This window comes from Podarcis bocagei (assembly GCF_964188305.1).
Source record: "Podarcis bocagei genome assembly, chromosome: 1".
NCBI classification, from domain to species: Eukaryota; Metazoa; Chordata; class Lepidosauria; order Squamata; family Lacertidae; genus Podarcis; species Podarcis bocagei.
In genome coordinates, this window is record NC_138125.1 from 20,828,875 (window position 1) to 20,852,109 (window position 23,235).

Here is a 23,235-nt window from a genome sequence, read left to right on the forward strand (position 1 = left end):
GATGGTCACAGATTCTCCCTTCTCGCTGCAGCACCCTGTAAATTTGCTCTGGAGAGTGGGGGGGGGGGCAGAATGAGAGGTGATGCAGGCACCTTCCAGGGAAAGGTGGGATAGGCGAAAGAAGCATCTCATTCATGCTTTGGTGTGCTGTAGTTGACCTAAATGTTTTTCATTGTGAACAAATCACGCAAGATGATATCTTTTCTTTTCCTATTAGAAGAAGAAGTGTTTTTCTCAATGGCTGACATGGAGATGTCTCACAGTCTTTCCTCTCTACCACCGCTTGGAGACCCACCAACTATGGATTTAGACCTTTCTTTAACTAGTACATACACTAATACGCCCGCAGGATCTCCCCATGGCGCTGTGGTGGTAGGTTGTCTTTAAACTGTTTGTCTTTGAGCAAATGAAGAGGGGAAGGGTCATAGCTCAGTGGTAGAGCAGTTTGCTTGTAAGGGAGGGGAATGTGTCATGTCTGAAACCCTGGAAAGCAGCTACCACTCAGTGTAGATAGTACTGAGCTAGATGCACTTCTGACCAGGCTTTGTATAAGGTAGCTTTCTACGTTCCTATGTTTTTTATCATGTGCTTTTTAAATCAGTGGCACTAATCTCTGTTGTGTATGGCTGTCTGCCTGCCAGTTTCATACCCTTATAGTCATCATCCCAAAAGAGTGCCTGCTACAGGATGATGATGATTATTTTTTAACAGCATCTCAGCGAAGGCACTATAACTACATTGAAACCTCACATCTTTCCCCTAATTCACCATGACACTATGATGTCATATGTGACATCATTTGCTGTGATGTCAATAGGTCCAGTGCCGGTGGGTAAGAGAATTTGACAATGCAACCAAGAAATGCTTCAGGGAGCCAGTGTGGTGTAGTGGTTAAGAGTGGTAGTCTCGTAATCTGGGGAACCAGGTTTGCGTCTCCGCTCCTCCACATGCAGCTGCTGGGTGACCTTGGGCCAGTCACATTTCTTTGAAGTCTCTCAGCTCCACTCACCTCACATAGTGTTTGTTGTGGGGGAGGAAGGGAAAGGAGAATGTTAGCCGCTTTGAGACTCCTTCGGGTAGTGTTAAAGCGGGATATCAAATCCAAACTCTTCTTCTTCTTTAAAACTTTGTGAAATTCGATGTATTGACTATATTTGACAAAATAAAAAGTAGCATCACACCAAGTCAGGCTATTGGCACATTTAGTTTAGTATTGTTTACACTGAGTGGCAGAGGCTGTAGGATGTGTCAGGCAGGAATCTTTCCCAGTCCTGATAGAGATATCAGGGATTAAATTTATGACCATTTGCATGCAGAACCTGCTTTCTACCACCTTGTTTTGACCCTTCCCCTTTATATGCACATATTTGATCTCATGGTGGCAACTAGTATCCTACGTCCTCCCACAGTTGTAAAGCTACTTTTCCTATGAAGCCTTTAGCACAGCCCCCCAATTCCCATGACCTACTGAAACTATTTCTAAGCACATATTACTGAATTAACTAAATATTCTTCCCCTGCTTTCCTTTCTCTAGACCCAGGGGGAAGCCATGTTAGGGTACAAGCTTCTCAGGGCAAAAACATGTCCTCTGCAAATTGCTGTGCACATCTATGGCACTAGGTAAAGAGGACCACTGATCTTTCCCTGTAGGCAACATGTAGCAACCTTTAGTGGGTTTTTTTAAAGTATGGAAACAGCGGAACTACAAAATGACATGTCATTATGATAATATGCAGTGGTACCTCTGGTTACGAACTTAATTCATTCCGGAGGTCCGTTCTTATCCTGAAACTGTTCTTAACATGAGGCGCCATTAAGTGAAAGCGTGCCTCCTGCGCACGATTTCTGCTCGCATCCCGGGGCAAAGTTCACATCTGGGAGCTATTACAGTGGTGCCTCGCAAGACGAAATTAATTCGTTCCACGAGTTTTTTCGTCTAGCGAATTTTTCGTCTTGCGAAGCACGAAATCCCATATGAATGCATTGAAATTCAATTAATGCGTTCCTATGGTCAAAAAAAGTCCAAACAAAGCCAAATTTGGTACAACAAGAGTTTATTAAGTGCTCTTTAAAGTCACACATACTGTAAAGAGCATTTCAAAAATTGAAGGAACAATAAATTAAGTTTCTAAACATGACAGAAAAACATTTAAAAATCAACAAAGTGTACAGTACATTTTCTAAGACTCTGGGGCACAACTCGAAGAAGGTGCCTCTTCCACTCTTTGCTTCTTGCTGAAGAACCCCCTCCTCAACTGTTCCCCCAGCCGCCCACCACACAGAAATTCAAATCCAGAATTTTTTAAAAAAAACAGCAGAGTGGCCCAATGGTCACAGAAAATCATAAAAATGCAGAAAAAACCACACAAGCTTCCAGATTCTTGCAAACCCCTCCTCAACTGTTCCCCCCGCCACCCACCACACAGAAATTCAAATCCAGAATTTTTTTAAAAAAACAGCAGAGTGGCCCAATGGTCACAGAAAATCATAAAAATGCAGAAAAAAACCACACAAGCTTCCAGATTCTTGCAAACCCCTCCTCAACTGTTCCCCCCGCCACCCACCACACAGAAATTCAAATCCAGAATTTTTTTAAAAAAACAGCAGAGTGGCCCAATGGTCACAGAAAATCATAAAAATGCAGAAAAAAACCACACAAGCTTCCAGATTCTTGCAAACCCCTCCTCAACTGTTCCCCCAGCCACCCACCACACAGAAATTCAAATCCAGAATTTTTTTAAAAAAACAGCAGAGTGGCCCAATGGTCACAGAAAATCATAAAAATGCAGAAAAAAACACACAAGCTTCCAGATTCTTGCAAACCCCTCCCCAACACCAAGTCCTTGAATTCCAAACACCCCAACCCAAAATCCAAAAAACCCCCAAAAAAGTTTTAAAAGTTTAAAAGAAGTTCTGGAAAAGCTTCAAAAATCACCAAAGTCTTCAAAAACCTCAAAAAAGGCTACCACACTGCGCTCTATGAGTTGCTCCTCGAAGTCAAGTCGCAACTGTATTAACGGTGTTAAGAAAAAGGAAACAAACTTGCAAGACGTTTTCGTTTTTCGTCTTGCGAAGCAAGCCCATAGGGAAATTCATCTTGCGAAGCAGCTCAAAAAACAGAAAACCCTTTCGTCTAGCGAGTTTTCCATCTTGCGAGGCATTCGTCTTGCGGGGCACCACTGTACTACCGGGTTAGCACAGCTCATAACCTGACGCATGCGCAACCAGAAGCGTTCATATCCAGAGGTACCACTATATGTTGAGGTTCATTTTCTGTTACATTAGTTAAGTTGAGGTGATGTACAGGTGTAACAACCAGCTCTCTCTTTTTCCTTTTAGCAGCAGCCAGCCTGGGGAGACTGTTTTGATCAAAACAAACAGGAACCGCCACACACAAGAGGTTCATCCTTTACACCTAGTGTCATCCACTCAGCTCCACTGCGAAGGACTTGTAAGTAAATAAGTCAAGGTGGTTGGGGCCAGAAGCGAATGTGACTTTTAGGTAAAGGTAAAGGGACCCCTGACCATTAGGTCCAGTTGTGACTGACTCTGGGGTTGCGGCGCTCATCTCGCATTATTGGCTGAGGGAGCTGGCGTACAGCTTCCAGGTCACGTGGCTAGCATGACTAAGCCGTTTCTGGTGAACCAGAGCAGCGCACGGAAACGCCGTTTACCTTCCCGCCGGAGCGGTACCTATTTATCTACTTGCACTTTGACGTGCTTTCGAACTGCTAGGTTGGCAGGAGCAGGGACCGAGCAACAGGAGCTCACCCCGTCGCAGGGATTTGAGCTGCCAACCTTCTGATCGGCAAGTCCTAGGCTCTGTGGTTTAACCCACAGTGCCACCCCCTTTTACCTTAGTATAATAAGACTGCTTTCCTTTTTTTTTTTTTTTATAAAATTTTTATTGGTTTTACAAAATTTTAGAAAACAGACAAACACTTAAAAAGACAAACATACATGTATAATTTCATAGCGTATTTTCATCAACCTCTTTTCTGGGACTTCCCCATACCCCCCCTTTCTGCATCCCAATGTCCATAATTTTATAGCAATTCCCGATTGTTACTTTCCAACCTCTGTCATCTTAGTCCTCTCTGTACTCTGACCTTATATCACTGTATCCCTTTGTTCCTGAAAACCACAACACTCTAACATTCATTAAGTTTATAGTAGTCCTTAAGATGACTTTTGAATTTTCTCCATTCTTCTTCCGCCGTCTCATTTCCTTGGTCACGAATTCTGCCTGTCATCTCGGCCAATGTCATATAGTCCATCACTTTCATCTGCCATTCTTCCAGAGTGGGTAGATCTTGTGTCTTCCAATACTTTGCGATGAGTATTCTTGCTGCTGTTGTAGCGTACATAAAAAAAGTTCTATCCCTCTTTGACACCAATTGGCCGACAATGCCCAGGAGAAAGGCCTCTGGTTTTTTGGAAAAAGTACATTTAAGTACCTTTTTCATTTCATTATAGATCATTTCCCAGAAAGCCTTAATCTTCGGGCATGTCCACCAAAGGTGGTAGAAGGTACCTTCAGTCTCTTTGCATTTCCAACATTTGTTATCGGGCAGATGATAAATTTTTGCCAGCTTGACTGGGGTCATGTACCACCTGTATACCATTTTCATAATATTTTCCTTTAAGGCGTTACACGCCGTAAATTTGGTACCGGTGTTCCATAACCATTCCCAGTCATCTGACATGATGTTGTGACCCACATCCTGTGCCCACTTAATCATAGCTGATTTGACTGTTTCATCCTGTGTATTCCATTTCAGCAACAAATTAGTATAATAAGACTGCTTTCCAGGAATGAGTAAGTCAGTGGTTACCACTCACACCGGGCAACCAAGAGACATTATCAGTTCAAGGACACACTTCAGCCAAGCAGAAGCACTTCAGGAAGATGTAGAGCAGGAAAGATGTCCTTACTGAATAAAAGGAAAGTTTTGGGGGTTTTTTTTGTTGTTGTTTTTTGAAAGTTGTTTTTATGAAAGTTGCAAAAATGTTGAAATGAAATTACTAGGCTCTTGTAAGAATGTTTAAAGAATTAGGTAAAAAGGTAATGGTTATGAGAAGTTGGTAAAGATAAGATTAAAGTTTTAAGTTTTAAGGTTTTTTATAAGTTAAGATGATAACAGAGTAAGGTAACGTAATGATAGAATATTATGAACTATGAAAAGGATTTGCTGTGACAATTATTAATCAAGATACAAGAGAAGGGAGGAGGAGGTCATGGAAAGAAGGTAACGAAAATGGATAACTTGAAAATGATGGTTTGTTTTTTTCTTTTTCTTCTTTTTCTTTTTTCTTTTTGTAATTTTGTTTTTTCTTTTTGTAATTTTGAGAAAACTCTTTTTTCAGTAAATATCATTTAAAAATAAAAGGAAAGTTTTGCTAACCCAGAGAGATGACAAACAACCAGTCAGTTGTTTTACACCAAACGCTTCTCAATCTCAGTCCTTTTGCCCCTTTCGAATCCAAAATAGGCAAGGGGACTTTAAATTCCAATCCCAGCCCTTTCGCCAATGTTTTCAAGGAAGGCAAGGGTTCCAATGGTTCCTCAAAAGCAAGGACAACCGAACAATGAAACCAATGACTGGTCCATGTCCCGGGTGGAGTGAGGGTCATGTCTCCAGCTTTCTTCCTGCCTGGCAAAAGTCTGCAGGACCAATAAGGGTGTGGCAGACCCAAGGGCCAGAAAGAGAGGCCCATTTTTGGCCCCTGGACCTGAAAGTCTCCACTACTTTCTGTAGTGGCTTTGGTTTAAAAGGAGAGTATTACTTTTGTGGGAATACATTCAGAACAGAACATTAAGCAAGAAGTCGGTGTTAATTTTGCACGTTTTATTATCTGTAATCTGTAAGGAGATCTGAGCATATTGAAATCCACCATATGCTTGAAAGTGTTGTTTTTATTTGTAATTTGTGCCAAAATACATTTCTGCAAATCAGAGCAACTTATTATTTTAAATGGAGAGGTTTTTTTAAAAAAATAAATGTATCTTTGTCGCAAATTTAATAGTTAACAACTTTTGTAATAGTCAGAGATACAATCCTTCATACACTTACCTGAAAATTAGTCCTGTTGAACTCATTGAGACTGCACAATATATAAAAAAGTGTGCTTATACACATACATACACAACACATGCACTGAGACCTACTGTATATTACCTTTAAACATTTTTTTCCTTCCCTTTAGCTCTTCCATCCAGATCTGTCTCAGTGGATGAATCCAGGCCTGAACTTCTTTTTCGACTAGCAGTGGGTGCTTTCTCTGTATCGGTACTTCATATTGATCCTTTGCCACCCCCTGAAACGTCACTGAACGCCAGTCCACTTACACCAATGGCACAGGATTTTTTTACCCGCATAGAAAAGGTTGATCCAGTTAAGTTTCCAACAGAAGATTTTCTGTCCCTCCGAGAAGTATTTGCAAAGGCTTGTTCACATGATCACCTTAGGTACAATTTTGCTTATTCATCTGCTAACATAGCAAACAAAATGCATAAATTCTGTGACAACTTGAGCTTGCTCAGTAAATATTTGATATGAGTGTTGTTGGAACATACTTGAGAGGCTAAGGTATACCTGGTAGATAAAGGGATAGTTCCCACCACCCCTTAATTATTGCAGCAGTAGACACTGTAGGTTGCTGGGGTTGTGCCTGGTACACATCAAGTCACCACCACAAAATAAGTTAGAATTCTTTTTCCCTCTGTGTGTGTGTGCAGGATTAATTATTTATTTAAAAGCATTTATAAAGCGCTTAATATTTGTAAGATCTCTAAGCAGCGTACAGTATAAGGACAATTAGTGTCATTCAAACACAAATACAACCTAAAGCCAATAAGAGCAGCAGAAAAGCAAATGAAATCTAATAATATGGGAATTCAGGAAATTTACACACATTAAACAGATTCCGATCTTATGGATCAGGGAAAGGATGAGTCTTTGCAAGACGTCTGAGTTAACTGATGGTTGCTGCTTTGTGTAAGCACAGCCGTTATTTCGCTATAGAGTCGTACCTTGGCTGCCGAACACCTTGGAACTCGTACGTTTCGGCTCCCAAGCGATCGAAAACCAGAAGTGAATGTTCCAGTTTTCGACCGATTTTCAGAATCTGAATGTCCAGCACGGCTCCCGTGGCTTCCAATTGGCTGCAGGACGCTCCTGTAGCCAATCAGAAGCCGTGTCTTGGTTTTCAAACAGTTCTGGGAGTCGAACCGCAACACATTCTGTTCAAGAACCAAGGTACGACTGTATAGGCTTCTATATAGGCATTAGAAGATTCATACTGAACCATGAAAAATATAGATTGGTGTGATCACGAGCAGATCTCTTTCTTGAATAATTTCAGATTCAGAAATTCATTTGCCCTCCAATGTGCACACAAGTCCTACAAGAAGTGAGGTTTGCCCTCGACTTTAGTAGAGGGCTCAGCATCCTGTAGCATTCGCAGAACTTCTTTCTTGAGTGAAATTAATGAATAACCTTTGTGTGTGCATCAGCTGCCAGAAAGCTGGTTTTGGGCAATGTTGTATTAGAAATTACTGCATTTAATTTCAAAAGTCTTCTACAGTGGAGGAAGGACATGGATATTTCTTTGACAATGCGAATTAAGATGTCACTAGTGGGGGGGAGGTATTACATAAATAAATTCTTTTCATTATTTATCTTCTGCCTTGCAGTTTTAACACATCTTTGTATGTTTTGCAAGGAATTAAGCATTAGCATGTGTTGGAATAAGATTGCAAAATTGCATCTTTCTCCTTGTTTTATTTCAGTGACATTGGCAATTTAATGGCTGATGTATTTTTATGATATTTTAAATAATTTTCAATGCAGAATGACTATAGGCGTTCAGTTTATGCAGTTTTATACCGTTGTTTCTCGCCATAGGTTTATAGGCACAGACATCAAAGTGTCCTATGAACAAAGACAGAGGTCGGCTTCCCGTTGTTTGAGTACAGATTTATATATTGGACAGATGGAACTTCTGGAGTGCCTCTTTTCCATGGACTCTCATTCTGACATACCTCACTATACAGAGGTAGAAATCCGTATGACTTAACACAAGCTATTGAAATGCATTGCAAAAACTCTTAATGCTCCATTAGTACTGTCCTATGAATATTTGCTTTCAAGTAAACCTCTCATGCTGTTCTGGAGGTTCTTCTGACACGGCCAATTTTTTTGGGGGGGCGGGCGGACCGCATTGCACTAGTGGCAATCCTTGCATGGGCTTCCGCTAGTGGAACCAGTTAGTTGAACCTGGCACTTTGTGCTACAACTGGAATTTTTCAGTAACTTGAGCCGTTCAATTGGAAATTTCACTTTGGAAATCTCTTACTTCAGGCTATGTGGGAAGGATCTCACATATTGCAAGCTTTTGTACTATGTGCCGTAGGTACTGTTTGTGGAATTGGGGTCACTCCACATTCTGGTATTAAAGGAGCAGTTGGATAGCCTGAGTGCATGTTTTATCAGCACTGTAGAGCTTCTCTTGTCAGGTGCAAATGATATCTTTTCATCCCAAGGGCTATGTCCAGTGTTATCGCCTGTGCTGACAGAAGGTTCTTTGCTCCGGCAGAGGCTGCTGTCAACAGAATGGAGAGAGGTGATTTTTGCTAGTTATCCTCCGCTCGCCCGCCCCCTCTGCATGTCCCCAAAATCTGCTCCAGAGTGTTGGGGACTATTTAGAACAGTGTGGCAGGTGGCACAGCACTGCAGGTGAAGAGGGAATCAGCAAAAAAAATATTAACCTCCCATTTCTGCTGGCAGAAGCCTCCGTTGGGTCAATGGGCCTGCTGTCAGTTCAAGGCTACAGCTACTAGTATATAGAAAAGTTGGCTCCAGGTAAAGGTCATTTTTGTTGACCCCGGAGATGGGGTTTAGGGATGCCCCTGGTGCATAATACTCCAGAATTACTCCATCCCTTCCTGGACGCTCTTGACATCACTGACCAGAGCATGATAAGAAGACCCCTGGTTCTGTTGGACTACTTCTCCATTGTCTTTTAAATTCCCCAAAGCTCCATATTTTCTCTTTACACATCCAGCTTGTAGTGTAAAGAGAGATGGCATCTTGGCAATACAATTGTTGCGTCACTGCAAGTTTCTCTAGACGACTCATAAAATGTCAAAAAATACCGAAGGTCTGTAATGGATTAGACCACAGCAGATCATCTGGTAGAGAAACAAATTGAATGAGGTCACCTTCTAGTAGATAATTTTATCTTCCTCCCTAATCAATGTATTTGCTTTCCGTAGAACTGTAGAGTTGGAAGGGACCCTGAGGGTCATCTAGTCCAACCCCCTGCAATGCAGGAATTTTAATTACTTGTGAAATCTACTTGCATTTCATCACTGCCTTTTATTTTGCTATAGCTGCTAATGTTTAACTCTGAAAGACAAGGAAACAAGCTGCACCCTCTCTCCTGCCTTCAGCTCCATTACAAGCACTCGGATAACAAAGGGCCTCAGGTAGATTAGAAAATATTATTTCCTCTTATCTTTTGAATAAAAACAATTGAAATCTTTATTTCAAGTTGTGTGTATGTAGCTCTGTAGAAAATTCTGTATTTTGCCACTGACTATTTATTTTACTTTTTTGTGACAGGGTAGCCAAGGGAGATTGAGCTCTGTCCCCCAGAAAGCAGATTTACAAATCAAGTTGAGTCCAGCTTTCTGTGAATTAGATATCAGCATCGTGGACAGACTAAATTCACTGCTTCAGCCACAAAAGTTAACCACAGTGGAGATGATGGCATCACACATGTATACCTCCTACAACAAACACATTAGCCTGGTAAAGCAATTGTAATTTTATCACTGATAAAAGGAAAATGACAAGATGGCATGTGGCAGCTTTTATCTGTCAGGTTCACACTTCCATGTAAATAATTTAATAAATAATTTTACAGTGCGTGGTTTGTCCCACTCAGAAGTTGATTAATTGCAACTCAGTGTGTGAACTTCATTGAAAAGTTTAGGGAGGCGAGATGGAAAAAAAGTTATACCAATGGTATTTGATCTATGGTGAACCATTTTTTGCAGTAGAGCAGCTATTTGGCTTAGACCTTTGTTAATTGGCTTTAGCCAATGCTTCCACATTAAACAACAAACACTGTTAGGAATGCTTGAAATGTACAATGAAGCATTAAAAATGACTGTGACTTTCTATAATTTCGACTAAATTGTACATGTTTGTTGTAATGCAATGGACTGTGGACATAACTGCTTTTGACTGCCGTGCTTGAATCCCCATCAAAGCCTCTCTTGAAGGTGGGAGGCGATCCAAAACCTTGTGAGATGTGAAATTCAGCTGTGTCTGTTAGCCAGTAGAATGGACACTATTGCTGGAATAGATTCTTCCTTTCCCTGCACACTTCCAAAATCCACTCCAGAAAGTTTGGTGTGTGTGCTCCAAAGAAAATTTGGAAGGGGGTGCTCATGTGAAATTGGATGTTGCCCCTTAAGTTGTGTTTTTTGCCCCTCAAAATTGTTCTAGAAATATTTGTTTGCCCTCCCCTTACTTTGCAATTGTTTCAGCACAAGGCATTTGCTGAAGTTTTCCTGGACGATTCTCGTACTCCTGCAAATTGCAAAATGTCGGTACAAGTGACTGCACCAGCTTTGAAGCTCTCAGTTCGCTTCCCAATTCCTGACCTGCGATCAGACCCAGAACGAGGACCTTGGTTCAAGAAGTCGCTTCAGAAAGAAATTCTTCATTTAGAATTTGCAGATATGGAACTCAAAACTGAGTTTACAGGAGGACCAACTCCAGAGCAAGTTAAATTAGAGCTCACTTTTAAAGAGCTAACTGGTAAGCGAAGGGATCTCTATTGGTTGCAATAGATGGTTGTAGCCAGTGCTTTTCGTTTGAGGTGCCATAAATTGATAAAAGTGCAGTGGATGCCAGCACAAAATGGCTGGCATGGGAAGCGAAAAAAAGGGTTGCTGGTACTCAGCACCACTGAGTACTGTTGCACCTACCCACCCAAAATCCTGGTTGTAGCTACGTTGTTCCTGGGCGATATGAGGGACCTATTAGTAAGATGATACTTATTTATTGTTCCAGTTTCTATTATTATAGGACTATGCAGACTTTCTTCGGAGAGACGGGAAAGGAAGACAGTTTTCATATATATATATAGCATATGAGATTACAGGGAAATTCGCTTGTTACTTCTTTTTATTGCAACTTTAGACAAAGCCCAATAAATCTTTGGCATTTGAGAAATAACTGTTACATGATAGTTAGAGATATTTGGTCTTGAGTGATCATAGTAGTCTGCAATCCTCTTTTGATGCCGGAGGAGTTCACTATCTAAATTATTTTCAGAGCTAACAAGGAGCGACTTTTCCATTCTTTGTGATGGAAAAGGAAAAATTGTTTCAAAAAGGCTGATTTTGTGTCACTGCTAAATGTAGAAGCTAATCTCTTCATGATTAAATGGCTACGCAGTTAGTCCTAGGCATGCACAACATAATCTTCTCCGGTTTCACCATAGCATCATTTGAAGAAGGCAAAGAGGAATCAGTTGTACAGTTTTTTCAAGTTTCCAGTGGTGTAGTTGGAGAGATGATCTCATCAGACAACTTTGACTGGCCACGGTAAAACAAAATACTATTTGTTCTCTGTGTAAATCCTAACCGCTTATGATGTGCTGCTGCTGAAAAAAACTGTAACTGTTTAGAGCAGAGTTAAATCAAATCTAGGTTGTGTTGGTCTGGTAATTAATTACTCTTGATGTTGGAATGGTGTTTCCCTCCTATCAATGATTATGGCTTGAATATTACCACTCTTGCTCTTCCATATACCCAAGGCCATCATAACCACTACTAAAAACATCTATAATATGTAGACATTTTAAAAACTATTTTTGACAGTACTTAGCGAAACAGCAGAAATAACAGAACTATAATCAAAGACGGCAGTGTGGCTCTCATTTGGAAAATATATTAAATGTCTGAGATAAAATGAGAACACTCAGCAGTAACAAAGGAGGAGGTTTTATTAATCCAGCATAAACCCATTCTTGTCTCTTTCTACTGTAGTACTAAGGGTTACTAAAGGTACTCTTATTTCCACCATTATAAGCATGTCCAGTTTCTTAATATCAGTTATATAGTCACTTCTAATGTTTCAGTGCTGCCCAGGAGACTGGTCTTCCTCACTCTTAATACACAGGGTTTGGAACTTCAGAAAGCTGAGAAACTATTCATGCTTGACGCATATTCCACTTACTTTGGGAAAGTACCGTACATTTATATAAACATACATAGTATTAACATAGTAATAGATTTTGTGTGTGTCAGAAATATCTGTAGAAACTTTTATGAGAACCTTTTCATTGCCACAAAACACATAACTATTTCTGGAATTAGTCACAGTTTCCTCTTCTTATTTGACTGTTAGGATTGTACTTAAAATAAACCCACTGGCTGTGCACTCCATTCTGGAAAGGATAGCTCCTGAGGATGAAGAGGAGGTTGATGGTCATTTTCAAGAAGAGGAAGAAGGAGGATCTCACTCCCTGAAGGATGTGTGTGATCTTAGAAGACCAAAGCCATCTCCCTTTTCCTCTCGTCGAGTCATGTTTGAGAATGAAGAAGTAAGCACAAAGGGCTTATCTGTATGGCATTTTTTTGCATCCAGTTGCTGTATTCAGTTTCAACAAATAATTAACCATTCTAAATTGCTCAACTTACGCTGTTTGGTTAGTTGGCATGGTCTCAACAAATCACGGCAAACCATTTCCCCAAGGCAAGCCTGTGCAACAATATGAAGTAATATGCTGTTATTTACTCTGTTGTTATTTCCTGTGTTGTTTTTAGCTGCTCTGTCATTGCATTTTGTACATTGCACTGAGACATATTTGAGGAAGGCTAATAATAACCACAGATTATACCTGAGATGATGTTTTTATTTCTAGATGGTGATGCCAGGTGACGCACTGGAGATGACTGAGTTTCAGGATAAAGCAATCAGCAATTCTCATTATGTACTGGAGCTCATGTTACCAAATGTGTATTTAACATTCCCAAACAAGACCTTTTATGAAAAGCTATATAATCGGTAAGTATAAGCGCTAGCTTTCATGGTTTGCGTGACCCATGATTTGGATCCAGAGGAGGCCTTTTTTGAGCAGAAGGCAGGGGAAAGCTCTTTCCACCACTTCCACCCTACAGCTAATGCCACCTCTCACTTCCCTTTCCTGCTTTGGGCTAGGATCACCACTAGCCCCTTTACAGGTTCCACATACAGTGGTACCTCAGGTTAAGTACTTAATTCGTTCTGGAGGTCCGTTCTTAACCTGAAACTGTTCTTAACCCGAAGCACCACTTTAATTAATGGGGCCTCCTGCTGCTGCCGCACCGCCGGAGCACGATTTCTGTTCTCATCCTGAAGCAAAGTTCTTAACCCGAGGTACTATTTCTGGGTTAGCGGAGTCTGTAACCTGAAGCGTATGTAACCCAAGGTACCACTGTAATGCCTGTTCCATAGTTGTAATAAATCCAGACAGTCAAACCTCGGTTGTCAAATGTAATCCGTTCCTGAAGATCGCTCGACTTCTGAAACCTTTGATAATTGAGGCGCGGCTTCCGATTAGTTGCAAGAGCTTCTTGCATTCAAGCAGAAGCCACGTTGGGCGTTCGGGTTCTGAAAAATGTTTGAAAATCGGATCATTTACTTCCGGGTTTTCGGCATTCGGGATCCAAAACTTTCGAAAAGGGAGCCTTTCAAGAACCAAGATTTGACTGTATTCTAGTCTGCCCAGCCTGTTGACATCAGGCAGGTGCTTTCAGTGTAGTCTTTTGGGTGCCTGCTTAAGGCATTTTTGCTTAGGCAAGCCCATCCAGATACATAGTAGTTGATGTGCTTCAATCTTTTCCTGTTACTTTTAATTCTCTCTTAAATATTTTTAAGTATTTGTTTTCAGCTTTGCATAGGTAACTTAAATATTGCTTGTAAACCACTTAGGTGTTTTACTGTAATCAAGCGTCATATACATTTCGTTAAGTTAAATAAAATAAACCCATTATCAGTTCATTTTTCCAGATCACAGACCTGCCTTTGTTCAAGTTCTTCCAGGTTCAAATTAATATATGCCTGTATTTCCCTCCCTTTGTAGGATCAGTAATGATTTATTACTGTGGGAACCCACAGCTCCATCTCCTGTAGAAACATTTGAAAATATTTCTTACGGTGTTGGACTTTCAGTGGCCAGCCAGCTGATCAACACATTCAGTAAAGACAGTCAGTTCAAATCTACTATTCACTATGGTAATATACTATAAACGTCTTACTGAATTATTATGTTTAAGCATATAAAAGTCCAAGTGTATCTCTAATACAGCTGAAGCTACTGAATTGATAGAGGGAGAAACTATACATAAAGGTGTTACTTACTGTTCCTGAAGGAAAATTTAAAATCTGCTTACTTTTTAGCATCCTTATTTTTAAAAAAATGTGGTTTCACTTTCTATGATAAGCTGTTTATTATGCATGGTTAAAGATTCACTTGTTTTTTGTTTTGCCTTTTGTAGATGATGATAGTGGGTCTGAGGAAGAAACACTCCAATATTTTTCTACCGTTGATCCAAACTACTGTTCCCGGAGAAAGAAAAAAACTGAATCCCAGAACAGGAACACACAGAGTTTTCTGTCAGTTCTTTTGAACATTAACCATGGATTAGTGTCAATATTCACTGATGTCAAGGTATGACTTCTAGGGTGAGAGAACCCATAATAGCTTGAGTAGAGTTGCTATTTTGACCATACTTCATAAACCACTACGGTAGCACGTTGATCGTTCATAGTATGTTAGGGATGGTGTTGGTTTTTGTTTTAAAGGATGGGATTGCTTCAGATAAAGTGTGGACTAAGCAGAGGAATCTTTTCAGACAAACTATAATTCTCTGATTCTTTCTCCAGCAGGACAATGGGAGTGTATGTGAAGACAAACATGGAGAATTTTGGTTTGAGTTCAGTAGTGGGTCGCTGTTCTGTGTGACAAAGTATGAAGGCTTTGAAGACCAGCATTACATCTGTCTCCATTCCAGCAGCCTCAGCTTATATCATCAAGGTATGAAATGTCAGTGTAGAAATAATGTTTGTGTTCCAAACTATAAAAAGGTGAGGGGTTGAGTAAGGGAGAAAATGAGTGATTGTCATCTAGCAAGTTATACAAACCCTTGACAGCTAGGGTTTGTGGGCCTTACAGTTTGAAGATCAGTGAGAAGCAACTCCTCCTTCCAATATATGTTCCTCAAATAATTTTGATTTGATTTGATTTAATATTCTAGAGCACTTGCCTTTCAGTCCCCCCCATTACAAATATATGAATCCAAATTGGGAATTATTACTTCTTTACAAATGTAAGTCTACTGCAGTCCAATTTATCCACCACAAATGCATTCCTTAAGCATATGGAAAGAAATGTACTCATAATATGTCTAAGGAGCTAGTCATGGTGCTTATGTGAAACACAGGAGGGTGAATTGCTAATAACAACCAAATCAGAGCTGACATATAGAAAGTTTATTCTAAGTACACCTATGGTTGCAAAACCTTCTATTTGTACAGTAAGAAAGTTGTGTTGGATGTCTGCAGGTATTTCTGAAGGCCGCCTTTCCTAGAAGAGAACTACTCCAAAATGCATTGTTCTGCATTATAAGTATAAGTATAGTATTTCTGTTTGTCAGTATACATAACAAAACAAATTGCTGACAAGATTTTAGAAATCTTCCCTGCAGTTTTACTTAACGAAGTTTGGGTGTTTAGAGCATCAGCCAGATGTTAGCAAGTTTTAGAGTACAATATGTGGATTTTTTTGTATCTCAATTCAAAATGTCTTTGAAGGACTATCTAACCACAAAGCTGTCTTTCTGCAGGCGTGGTGGATGGAGTTGTCTGTCCATCTGAAGTAAGGCTGCCAAGTGCAACGCCACCCCATTGGTTAGAGCCTACTATTTACTTTTCGGAAGAAGAAGGTCTCAGTAGGGCTTCCTCAGATGGTGTGGGAGTGGACTGCTTAAGCATGTTGTCTGTTGCAGTTAAGATACAATCAAATAAGTTGGAGACCAATACAAAGGTTTGTATTTAGAAATTAATATCTATATATCTGTATCTGTATATGCTCTGAAAGTATTTACATGAATATTTTGGATGATCTTGTTTTTGTAGGAGTTTTTAGTTGCTGTTGGACTAAGAGGAGCCACTCTTCAACACAGAGTACTTCCTTCAGGTTTAAGCTGGCATGAACAGGTATGTTAATTTGCTAAATGTCCTATGGTCTATCTGGAGATCATTATCTGGAGAACATTCTCATATGTTCTAACGTAGAGTATTCCTACTGAGTATTGCAGTTGCTGTAAGCTTGCTTTGTGTGGCTCAGTCCTGGGAATCCCCGTACTTCTGAGTAAAATATGCCTTTACAATAAATATATTATCCATCGCTTCTCCTTTTTATATAGTCTGCAAAATCTTTCAGTGACAGCTGATGTTACCTTACTTGATTAGAATACAGTGGGCCTATCTTTACACTTTTGTAATTGTAGATTTTGTATTTTTTGAACATTTCTGATGAGCCTGTGTTGGGATATAATCCTCCAGCTTCTGTTACAACTTTTCACGTCCATCTCTGGAGTTGTGCCCTGAATTATAGGTAAGCTAAACAAATAAAGTGTTTGAATCAGCCTATTAAGTCAACTGTTGTCCTGAACCAGTTGCTTTAATATTCAGTTTGTCAAGTTTATTTATGGTCACTTGAATTTCTGAACTACTTGCTTTCCAAATATGTTTCAAATAATTTTTTTTTTTTTTTTTTGGGTAGGCCTCTGTTTTTGCCAACTAGATCACTTCTTACCGTTGAAACATTTAGCATTTCAAGTAGTGTGGCACTGGATAAATCATCTTCTACTCTCAGGTAAAGTTTATTAAGAACTTTAACAAATCCCACATTTAACTTATATTTGTTTCAACATTTACAAAATTGTTGGAAAATATAATTCCTTTAAAAAAACATCCCTTTTGTTATAGAATAATCTTGGATGAGGCTGCTTTGCATCTGTCTGACAAGTGTAATGTTGCAGTGAATCTCCAAAGAGGTAAGTGCATTTCAGCTTTTAAAGGGATTCATACAATTCCAAGTAACTAGTAAGGATATTAAAAGGTGCTTTTATGTTAAGCAACTGTTAGCTGAGCTGGACATGATTGTCTGATGTAGCATGATGGAGGAAAGAAGCTTTGTCTTTTTGAATTTCCCATGCATGTGATTCTTGTCTAGTTATGGTCAACATATTAGAATAAAATAGCCAAACTGCATCCCAGTATATTAATGAATTCTGGATTTATTGCTGGACAACTGTAAAGTTGTCCATGGAAGCACAAGCCAAAACTGGCCACTAAAATAGTCATTCTAAAATCATTCCCATTCATAAGACACAAAAAAACAACAGATAGAATCATAGCTAGGGTGGGGGCGCTGTCTACTCATTTTCTGTAGTTTAGAAAGGGCTTGAGTTTCAGTCGTAAAACAATCCATCATCATGAAGGCATTCGAGGGCTTAAATATGAGGCATAAGCAGCAATTCAGGAGTTTAGCAGATAATTATTTTGTTTTCTTCAGATTATGTTCGAGTTATGGACATGGGACTCTTAGAACTGACTATAAGGGCAGTGAAACCTGGATCTGATGGAGAGAGAGTAAGGAATTGAGTTAAAATATAAAAGCTAAATTATGTCTGGTTTAAGTTTTGGAGTGTGTGTGTGTGTGTTTTCGGTCCCAGCTCCTGCCCACCTAGCAGTTTGAAAGCACCCCTAAGTGCAAGTAGATAAATAGGTACCGCTCTATAGCGGGAAGGTAAACGGTGTTTCCGTGTGCTGCGCTGGTGCTGGCTCGCCAGAGCAGCTTCGTCACCCTGGCCATGTGACCCGGAAGTGTCTCCGGACAGCGCTGGCCCCCGGCCTCTTAAGTGAGATGAGCACACAACCCTAGAGTCGGACACGACTGGCCCGTACGGGCAGGGGTACCTTTACCTTTACATTTTTATAATAAAGCTTTGGCCTTTGAGATACTTGTTCAAAAAAGTGTGATTGAAATTGACTTTGGCTGTTAAACATACTGGGTCATTTTCTAAACACATATGTCTGGTTCCTTGATCGTACATTCAGGACTGACTTAAGAAAAGTGCATCTTCTGCTGGTGTCGGACATGATTTTGAATTATTGTCTGTTTAGAGTAAGCCACGTTTTGAACTCCATTGTTCCAGTGATGTGATCCACATTAGAACGTGCTCAGATTCCTGTGCTGCATTAATGAATCTTATCCAGTATATTGCAAGTTACGGTGATCTGAATCCGCCTGCGAAGATGGAGAATACTTGTGGAGCGACCAAGCAAAATGTTAAGGTATGAAAAGGCATCTCTCTCTCTCTCTCTCTCTCTCTCTCTCTCTCTCTCTCTCTCTCTCTCTCTCTGTGTGTTTCCATTCACCATAACTTTTTATGGCCTAGCTTTGTCCACAGTTGTGAAAACTGTTAATTACACAAAGCTTTTTTTTTGGGGGGGGGGGAGATTATTATCCCTACTAATTCACAATATGCTATGTCTTACCTTGCATGGACTGGGCTGGCTTTCAGATGTCATTATTTGTATTGGTAGTCAGAATATTTTGCAAATATTCTGAAAGCTGTCATATGGGGTAGCAATCACAATTTCAGTTAATTTGTTTAGCTTGAAAAGAAATACAGTGGTACCTCGGGTTAAGTACTTAATTCGTTCCGGAGGTCCGTTCTTAACCTGGAACTGTTCTTAACCTGAAGCACCACTTTAGCTAATGGGGCCTCCTGCTGCTGCCACACTGCTGCGGCGCAATTTCTGTTCTCATCCTGAAGCAAAGTTCTTAACCCGAGGTACTATTTCTGGGTTAGCGGAGTCTGTAACCTGAAGCGTATGTAACCCGAGGTACCACTGTAACCTAACATTGGTTCCCAAGTGGATGGGTTGGTTCCTTCAACTGACGGCATTGGCTACTAGGAGGGTTGATTATTAATAGCTAACCTCTGGACCGGAGCATTGAATCTGTCTAGATCAGTGGTGGCGAATGTATGGCATGCATGCCAGAGAGGGCACTCAGAGCCCTCTCTGTGGGCACGCGTGCCATCATCCCAGCAGGGCCATAGCTTCCGTGCTGGGAGTGGGGGGGGGGGAGGAGGAGGAGGAGGGGGAAAGGGCTCACGGGGAGTGGAGGCAGGGATCTTTCAGAAGGCAAGTGAGCATGCAAGGGATGTTGCCATCAACCCCCCCCCCCAGCCTGCTCCTGTTTGCAGGCAAGTAGGAGCGGGATTGGGCAGCTCCTGGCTGCCTTCAGGTGGTGGTGGGGCTCTCAGATTCAGCTTCCAGGCTGCCTCCACCTTCCCCAACGCTAGCAACTATTCAGCCTGGCTGCCTTCACAGGGTTGCAGGTGATCTGATGCGGAGGTGGGGGCTCCTTTAAACTTCTCCCTTGAGGGGAGTGCAGCCGTGAACCCCTCAACAAAGTGTGACAGAGCCTGCACCTCCCCATCTTAGCAGCCCCGATCCAGCTCCTGTTCCCGTGCAAGCAGCAACGCTGCCTAGCGGAGCAGCCCAACCCCACTCCTACTTGCCTGCAAACAGGAGCGGGCTGGGGGGGGGGAGGGTGACGGCAACATCCCTTGCCTGCTCACTTGCCGCCCTGGCCCAGCCTTCTTTCACTTAGCGCCGGGGCCGCCAGAGCTGGAGGAGGGGGTGGTTGCTGTTGTGGTAGCGGCGGAGGGACCCAGCGCTGGAGGGTGGCAGGTGCCTGCTTGGTTGCCACCCAGCCTGCCTTCCCTCACTAGGAAAACAGATGTGTAGCACCCAAAATGGAAGTTATACTCAGAACAGAGCACGTTCGGCTTCTGAAAAAACTTCCAAAACCGGAACACTCATTTCTGGGTTTGAAGTGTTCAGGTTCCAAGTAGTTCGAGAACTAAGCTGTTCGAATACTGAAGTACCACTGTATTTATTTTTCCCAATTTGAATTGTATTTATTCCCCACCCCCACCCCGGTGGTGATTTTATTGAGTCAAAATGAGAGTACCCCTAAACATTTTTTTAAATGTTTAAAAAAAGCACTGAGTTATATCATAAAATTATATATCAATGGAAAGATAATTTAATGAAGACTGTAATGCAATAACTTTTATGGAGGATTATTTATTACAACAGCAGTCATAAAGAAGAAACGTGAAACACAGAAAAAAGAGAGATATACAGGTTAAATTGCCGTGTTGGCACTTTGCGATAAATAAGTGGGTTTTGGGTTGCAGTTTGGGCACTCCGTCTCTAAAAGGTCCACCATCACTGATCTAGATCACTTTTGTAAAGTTGAGAAACAACACTCTTGTAGCAATCTAAGCTAGCATGCATCATAGCTACAGATATTTATCAAGAACTGCACTGTATTTCCTTTATAAGTTTAGATTGGTGTATTCCTTATCTTCCAGGCAGATTTCTCTAGCCGGCCATCATCCCAAGGTCCAATCCTGGCAGAAGCTGACCAACAGATTTTACGGGATTTAATGAGTGATGCTATGGAAGAGATTGAAACCCAGCAGTTTACTTCCCCCTCTAAGCCACAAGCTAATGGTAGATCTTTCCCGGTTTCTTCTGTTTTTAAAGAAATGCCGTTTCAATACAGTATTTCAAATGAATCCTGTTAAAGTAGGGTTGCCATACGTCTGGAATTTCCCAGACATATGCGGAATATTGCTATCTCTAGCAGTGTCTGGGTGGAAATCAGAAATATGTCCATGAAAATCTGTGGGCAGTGCTGTTTTGCTGATTTTTCCTAAAAGTAGCTCAAAAACGGTTTTTGCGGATTTTCCAAAGAAAAGCTGAATAACTTTGGGCAAAACTTTTTCTGTCCTGATTTTCACTTTTTGAAATCTGGCAACCCTATGTTAAAAGCCTTCTTCTCGTACTTCACCTGCTTAATCTTGATAGAAGTGTCTTGTTTCTCTTCTCCCAGGAGTTTTGGATGAAAAGACACAAACGCCAGCACCAACTTGCTCAGATCTCTTCCTGTTTCCTGATGAAAGTGGGAACCTCTCTCAGGAGCCAAGTCCTACTTATGCTTCATTCACTCCCCATATGATTAATGAAGCGATAGGAGATGTACCTTCCGAAAACGATGACTTCTGTATTCTTTTTGCACCGAAAGCTGTTATCTCTGTAAGGAAAACCTAATGTTAATAAGAAATCAAATGAGAGGGGGAAAATACCTTTTAAAACTCATAGGTTAACTGATTTGGTTAACAGCTGTTGTATGAAGACAGTCTGTTGGATCTGGAGAGCTTCTCACTGGGTCATCCTTCTGGAATGTGACATGACAAATCCATGCAGAGCAGGTTGATAACGCAATTGCTAAACGACCTTAAAGGCAGTTGCTCAAATTGGGCAATAACTCCAGCATGCTGTATATAGAGAAATGGGTAGTTGCCATTTTGTGCAAAATATAGCATGTTTCCACCTAAACATTAGGAAGAACCTCCTGACAGTAAGAGCTGTTCGACAGTGGAATTTGCTGCCAAGGAGTGTGGTGGAGTCTCCTTCTTTGGAGGTCTTTAAGCAGAGGCTTGACAACCTTATGTCAGGAGTGCTCTGATGGTGTTTCCTGCTTGGCAGGGGGTTGGACTCGATGGCCCTTGTGGTCTCTTCCAACTCTATGATTCTATGATTCTATGATTCTATGATTCTAGGTCTGCTGCTATGTATTATATATGCATTAGAAGTGCTGTTTTTCGTATTTTGATTGTTAGAATTTGACGTTATCTTTGGGCAAGGGAAACGAGCCCTTCTGTTTGATTAAAGCAGAGTCAAGCTAAATCAATAGAAAATGCTAGCTCCCAAATTTTACCTGTGTTAGTCTCCAGCTACCTTCTAATTAGCAGAATTGGTCATTTTGAAAGCCGTTCTTTCTTGCCACTGGCCACAGGCAAGTGCCCATTTACAAACCTGCAGTAAACCTAACAACTCGGAGCCAAGCAATATTTATAGTTTTGCCACAGAAAAACAACAACAAATGGATGAATTTTTTTTTTAAAAAATAGCATTTAATGTGCATGCACTTAATATCCTGTAACCTTTTAGGATAAAGTAGAAGAGCCAGTAGTGAAAACGATGGTTGATGATGCGATCCTGATAAAAGAGAACCATTTCAGTCTGCCTGTAAAGAAGGCAGACACAAACAAAGGTCCGTTGAGATTTCCTATCCCCTTGGTGCGCTATGTTGTGAAAGAAATCTCACTCATTTGGCACCTTTATGGGGGAAAGGACTTTGGAAATGCACCCCCTACATCTCCAGCTAAGAGTTACATGTAAGTACTTCTGGTATTAGTTTATTAAATTCATATCATAGGGAAAAGATGCATTTGTCTTCAAAACATAAAACTGAACCCCGTGTCCAGGTGAGGGGCTGTTTTGCCCTTTCTCATTTACTCTCCCTCAGAATAGTCCATTGCTTTTCTCTGCATTCCACCTCTTAAACATGGCAGAAAATTGCTTTTTACCTTCTTACATAGGAAAAAGATGCATTTGTCTTCAGAACATAAAACCGCTGGGCTAGTGCATAAAGGGGGGGGACCGCTTTAGCTTAGTTCCAGCTAGACTTCCCCCTCCACACCTTCAGACAGGGTGTTCTGCGAGGAACTTGATTTTTTTTAAAAAAAACTGATACCCTTTATTGCAGCTTTTATTCTCCCCCCCCCCAACATGGTTTACGATTTTTTATGTGCTGTCTTGGGAGATCTTGTATCCTAAAAGCAGGATATTAATAATTGCAATAAATAAAATGGCTATTATTTATCTGTGTCAGGACACCATCTTATTCAGTTTCCCCTGGAGCTCCATCTGAGCAAGTGGAAATGGCAGCTTAAAAGTATGCACTCAAATGTGTGTGTTTTTTCCTTCCTGGCTGGCATTCCCTTGAAGCATGTGATTAATTGTTGGTCAAATCTAAGGTGGTGAAAGCAAGCAATGTACTTTCAGTGAGTGTATTCTGAAAGGTTAGGTTTTTTAAAAGCCACTTTACATTTTCCTAATACTTATAGAATGCTTGTCCATCGAGTTCTTTTGAAGAGGAAAATGCAGTCTGGTTAACAGTGGCAGCAAGTTGATTTTCTTTTCTTTTTTTACTCTTCAGTTTGTTTACTATTT

General features: G+C 40.8%; 1 protein-coding gene across 3 annotated transcripts in view; it reads left to right on the top strand.

Moving 5' to 3' along the window:
• ATG2B (autophagy related 2B) overlaps window positions 1-23,235 on the top strand; it is a 45,658-nt gene that overhangs the window by 13,365 nt on the left and 9,058 nt on the right. Inside the window, exons 9-31 of one of the 3 annotated variants that reach the window (XM_081171902.1) lie at window positions 218-372; window positions 3,341-3,452; window positions 6,209-6,470; window positions 7,909-8,059; window positions 9,396-9,491; window positions 9,628-9,816; window positions 10,560-10,833; window positions 11,522-11,624; window positions 12,430-12,625; window positions 12,947-13,089; window positions 14,147-14,298; window positions 14,562-14,734; window positions 14,953-15,100; window positions 15,909-16,108; window positions 16,201-16,281; window positions 16,575-16,681; window positions 16,850-16,942; window positions 17,056-17,123; window positions 17,645-17,721; window positions 18,256-18,426; window positions 20,526-20,667; window positions 21,050-21,252; window positions 22,171-22,397. In XM_081171902.1, the coding sequence (XP_081028028.1) occupies window positions 218-372; window positions 3,341-3,452; window positions 6,209-6,470; window positions 7,909-8,059; window positions 9,396-9,491; window positions 9,628-9,816; window positions 10,560-10,833; window positions 11,522-11,624; window positions 12,430-12,625; window positions 12,947-13,089; window positions 14,147-14,298; window positions 14,562-14,734; window positions 14,953-15,100; window positions 15,909-16,108; window positions 16,201-16,281; window positions 16,575-16,681; window positions 16,850-16,942; window positions 17,056-17,123; window positions 17,645-17,721; window positions 18,256-18,426; window positions 20,526-20,667; window positions 21,050-21,252; window positions 22,171-22,397 (3,523 nt within the window). Of the gene's footprint in view, window positions 1-217; window positions 373-3,340; window positions 3,453-6,208; window positions 6,471-7,908; window positions 8,060-9,395; window positions 9,492-9,627; window positions 9,817-10,559; window positions 10,834-11,521; window positions 11,625-12,429; window positions 12,626-12,946; window positions 13,090-14,146; window positions 14,299-14,561; window positions 14,735-14,949; window positions 15,101-15,908; window positions 16,109-16,200; window positions 16,282-16,574; window positions 16,682-16,849; window positions 16,943-17,055; window positions 17,124-17,644; window positions 17,722-18,255; window positions 18,427-20,525; window positions 20,668-21,049; window positions 21,253-22,170; window positions 22,398-23,235 lie in introns of all 3 variants that reach the window. The other 2 variants (XM_081171900.1, XM_081171901.1) reach the window with 2 other exon arrangements.